Source organism: Pseudogymnoascus destructans (genome assembly GCF_001641265.1).
Source record: "Pseudogymnoascus destructans isolate 20631-21 unplaced genomic scaffold scaffold_21, whole genome shotgun sequence".
Lineage (NCBI taxonomy): Eukaryota > Fungi > Ascomycota > Leotiomycetes > Thelebolales > Thelebolaceae > Pseudogymnoascus > Pseudogymnoascus destructans.
Window position 1 is genome coordinate 300,001 of NW_020167540.1, and position 3,479 is coordinate 303,479.

At 47.1% G+C, this 3,479-nt stretch overlaps 1 protein-coding gene across 1 annotated transcript; it reads right to left on the minus strand.

The window, feature by feature from the left end:
• Positions 1–2,010: 2,010 nt before the first annotated feature.
• On the minus strand, positions 2,011–3,244 carry VC83_08003 (uncharacterized protein; the record flags this gene model as incomplete). The annotated part of the gene is made up of 3 exons (XM_024471566.1): positions 2,011–2,653; positions 2,715–3,069; positions 3,241–3,244. The coding sequence occupies 3 exons, from the start codon at positions 3,242–3,244 to the stop codon at positions 2,011–2,013; spliced, it is 1,002 nt and encodes a 333-aa protein (XP_024321236.1).
• Positions 3,245–3,479: the final 235 nt, after the last annotated feature.

Consider the following 3,479-nt stretch of genomic DNA (forward strand, 5'->3'; position numbering starts at 1 on the left):
AGCAAGTAGAGCAAGAAATAAGGGCAAGTAGTGGTCAGAAGCCAAGGGAAGAAACCCATGCACGTCGCTGTGGCAAGTGTGGTGAGACTGGACACAATGCGCGCACTTGTCAGATTGTAATAGACAGGTCTGAGGAAGAGGACTCCGAGTAGTTTTAATTAATTTATATTGTTGTGGTGGATTTATCGCAATTCTTATGGGGTAGTCGCGATATTTTGGCACTTTCACTTGTTTGGCACTTTCGTTATACATGCACGTTATAGAGGCATTATTATTAAATAACATCATAAAATAATTTAGCTACAACTATATTAAAAATGTCGCTCCCATTGAGAGAAAAAAAAATGTCTTCAAATACTCGTCTACAACGAGAAATTGACACAGGCCATACATCAATTGAATCATTTATTCCACCTAAAAATATAATTGATTCTGATATAAGAACATAAGAACAATTACTGAGAAAAACCAACTTTTAAGTTGGGCCAATGCCTTTAACCTAGCTAAATATGAAGCTGAAAGGTAATATATTACTATATTTACTTATATATAGGTGCTAAAGGTATAATAGTAAGAAATACGTCGGTCCTATTGAGGAATCCTATAAACTTGTCATTCCAAATGAGCCAAAAAGGAAAAGGGACAACGCAGACAAAGAAGCCGAAAGGGTCGTTGACAACGAGGAAAACCAGAGAGTAGGGTCATTGCCTACTATAATTCAGCGACCTCAGCTACTCTACTTACCACCAACCTCATCAAAAAGGGTCACTACCAACGATAAAGAGGGTTATATACAGCTTGATTTCCTTAACAAAGGAGAACTTGTTCTTATTTCCTTAATTCCTATCCCACCATCAAAAACATATCAGGCATACAAGAATTACCACAACCTGGGAAGACGGGAAGCATTAATAGCGAGACATATTTGGTTCGAGACCTAGAGGGGTCGTTCGCTCTTCTACTGTGCTGTGCTATTCTACATTTCTCTGCCTAGTTGTTGCGTCCTCTAAAATACACTAGCCAAAGTGACAAGGAGTCCTTCTCCTTCCGATTGCGATAGCTCACATGGCACCTATGTGGATTCCGTTTCCCCGTTACCCCTTCACGAGGCTCATTACGATTTCCTCCCTGCCGCATTTTTCACCAAACTATTCGTTCGACTAGGAAGCAGTAGGGGTGTCACATGCCTAAGCTCGGTGTACCCGCGTAGAGCCTTAGGGTTAGGGGTCCGCGACCGACTAAACAAGGAGTTACTAGTATTTACACCTATAACATACTTGTAGAATGAAGACAGAATGCAAAGGTTACGGAGAGTCTCGGAACGGACAATGTCACAAGGACCAGCTGCTCAAGATATATCTTTTTCGTCTCTAAGTCTGATTTCATGCACCATCTCCACGTGATTCCTAAAAGGATAATGTTGTTGAGACGTAGCCCTCCGGCCTTAGTAATAGAACTCCTAACGGGCGTGCCGACTCCTTTTAGTCGCTAATATTAACCTCATTATGGACTTTATGTTGAAGTGCGCTTGGTAGGTTCAGTAGAATAGTAAATAAGTAAGGCCTAATTAATCAGAAGTAAAATGCATATCGATTAAAGTAGCTACCATAACTACTTTATATACTGTGACACCGTTCCCCTGAGCTAATTCAGGGGCCGGAGTGCCCTGTTTCACCAGCCTACGGGTGAGGCAGCTCTGGGGCATCAGTGAAACCAGCGCCCCTATTCCAGGGCACGGAGTGAGAACTACACACTTTATCCTCGGTCACGAGTATTTGCCGAACTATCAGAAAGCTGACCCTCCACTGTTTTCGTCACAGCGCAACAAGAGATGCATCAGCTCCCATAGAACGCGCCAGTCGTCCCTCCGATGCGATCTCCTTTTTGGACACACAATAGAATAAGTCTTTGACGAACCATCGACTGACATATATGTTTGCCTTGCCTCCACGATTAGAACCCCAATAGTAGCCTGCGCACCAACACGAGTGTAGAAAAGCTTCGCCTTAATCATTCATTACTGAGGCTGTCGATATTCTTCGCATTGTCGTTCTTATTGTCATGAGTATGGCTCCAGTAGGTAATAGAAATGCCCCCCTTTTTGTCGACCTCTAGCCTCTCCTGGCAGGCTTTTGCGTCGAATGTCTCCGCTTCAGCGGAGCATAGAGGACGCAACTCTTTTACATTCCAATCGTAGGGATATATCCAATGACTGGGAAGCAGGACAATCTCCTGTTTGGTTTTCTTCGCCAGCGATGCAAAGGGACCAACGGCTGCCATAGCAACGGCCTCTTTGCTTAGCCCGTTCGTGTTGAAATCGAGCATAGCATTGTACAGAGCGACCGGCCCCGTCCACTCCTCAGCCGAAACATGCTGAAACAACCAATATATGAACGACTTACTCTTTGCGATCCGGGGTCGTACGGACAATGGGGGCATGAGGAAAAATGGGTGTCCCGGGGAAGAGGCCATCCACGCATTCGGGATCGAGTTATCGAAGTTCTCGTTCGTGCCCATCCGCCCAAATACGGCGAACTGGTTTATGTGATTGCCGTCGGCGCCGGCGGTGGTGTTCTCGACATTTGGGATGTCGAAGGCCTTGAAGACGGCTGAAGTGGGACGAAGGCAATCGGTGTCAAGATCGGCATAAACTCTAGCGAGGGGGATTAGCAAAACATTGCTGTCATGGCTCAAGTTGTGTCATTGCAACTCACCCGCCAAATATATACATGTACAAATTCCGAGAGAAGTCGGCACGGTAGATTTCCCCTGGCAGCTCCAAGTACGCTTCCTCGAGCCAGGGGAAGTGCTTCCTAACAAGATTGAGGTTGTCGTCGTTGGTCCATAACACCCACTCCCAGTCATGATGTTTTTCACGGCACACCCTGCTCCATTTCTCGAACTTTGCCGGGAGCTCGTTGGTTTTCCAGCTCTGGTGGAGCAGCTTCGGGACGGAAGAGTAGTCGGAAGGCAAAGGTCGGCAGAGGAGCTTCGCTGCTGATAGAGGCCGCGCCAGTTTCGGGTCTATATTCGGGTCTGGCGACGGTGCAGCAAGGTGCGGTGGGCAGCCTGCGCGCAAGTCCACGGCCCATCGCTCAGTCGGTCAGTCGACGACTGTCTGTTTCGACTGGGCGGCTTTGAAGACGTAGAAGGAGGATATCAGGACCCAGATGGCCAGACATATCCAGACAGGTCGGCTCAGCCTCGGCGCTCGCATGCTGCCAAGCTGAAAGAACTTACCCATTATCCATGCGATATCTCACGAGAGAACACGAGTAAGGTGGCCCTGTTCAAGTACTACGCCAACACCGCTGCCACGTTGCCACCTAACAAACTGTTGTAGATACAGTGGGCTAGTCAGTCGTTCATGGACGGGGAGTCTGGAATGGTGCTGGTCCAACGTGCCACTAGGGAACTCGTGCGGCTCAAAAGTCATAAAAGGGGTCAGATACTGTTGGCATGTTTGTTGGTATATTTGT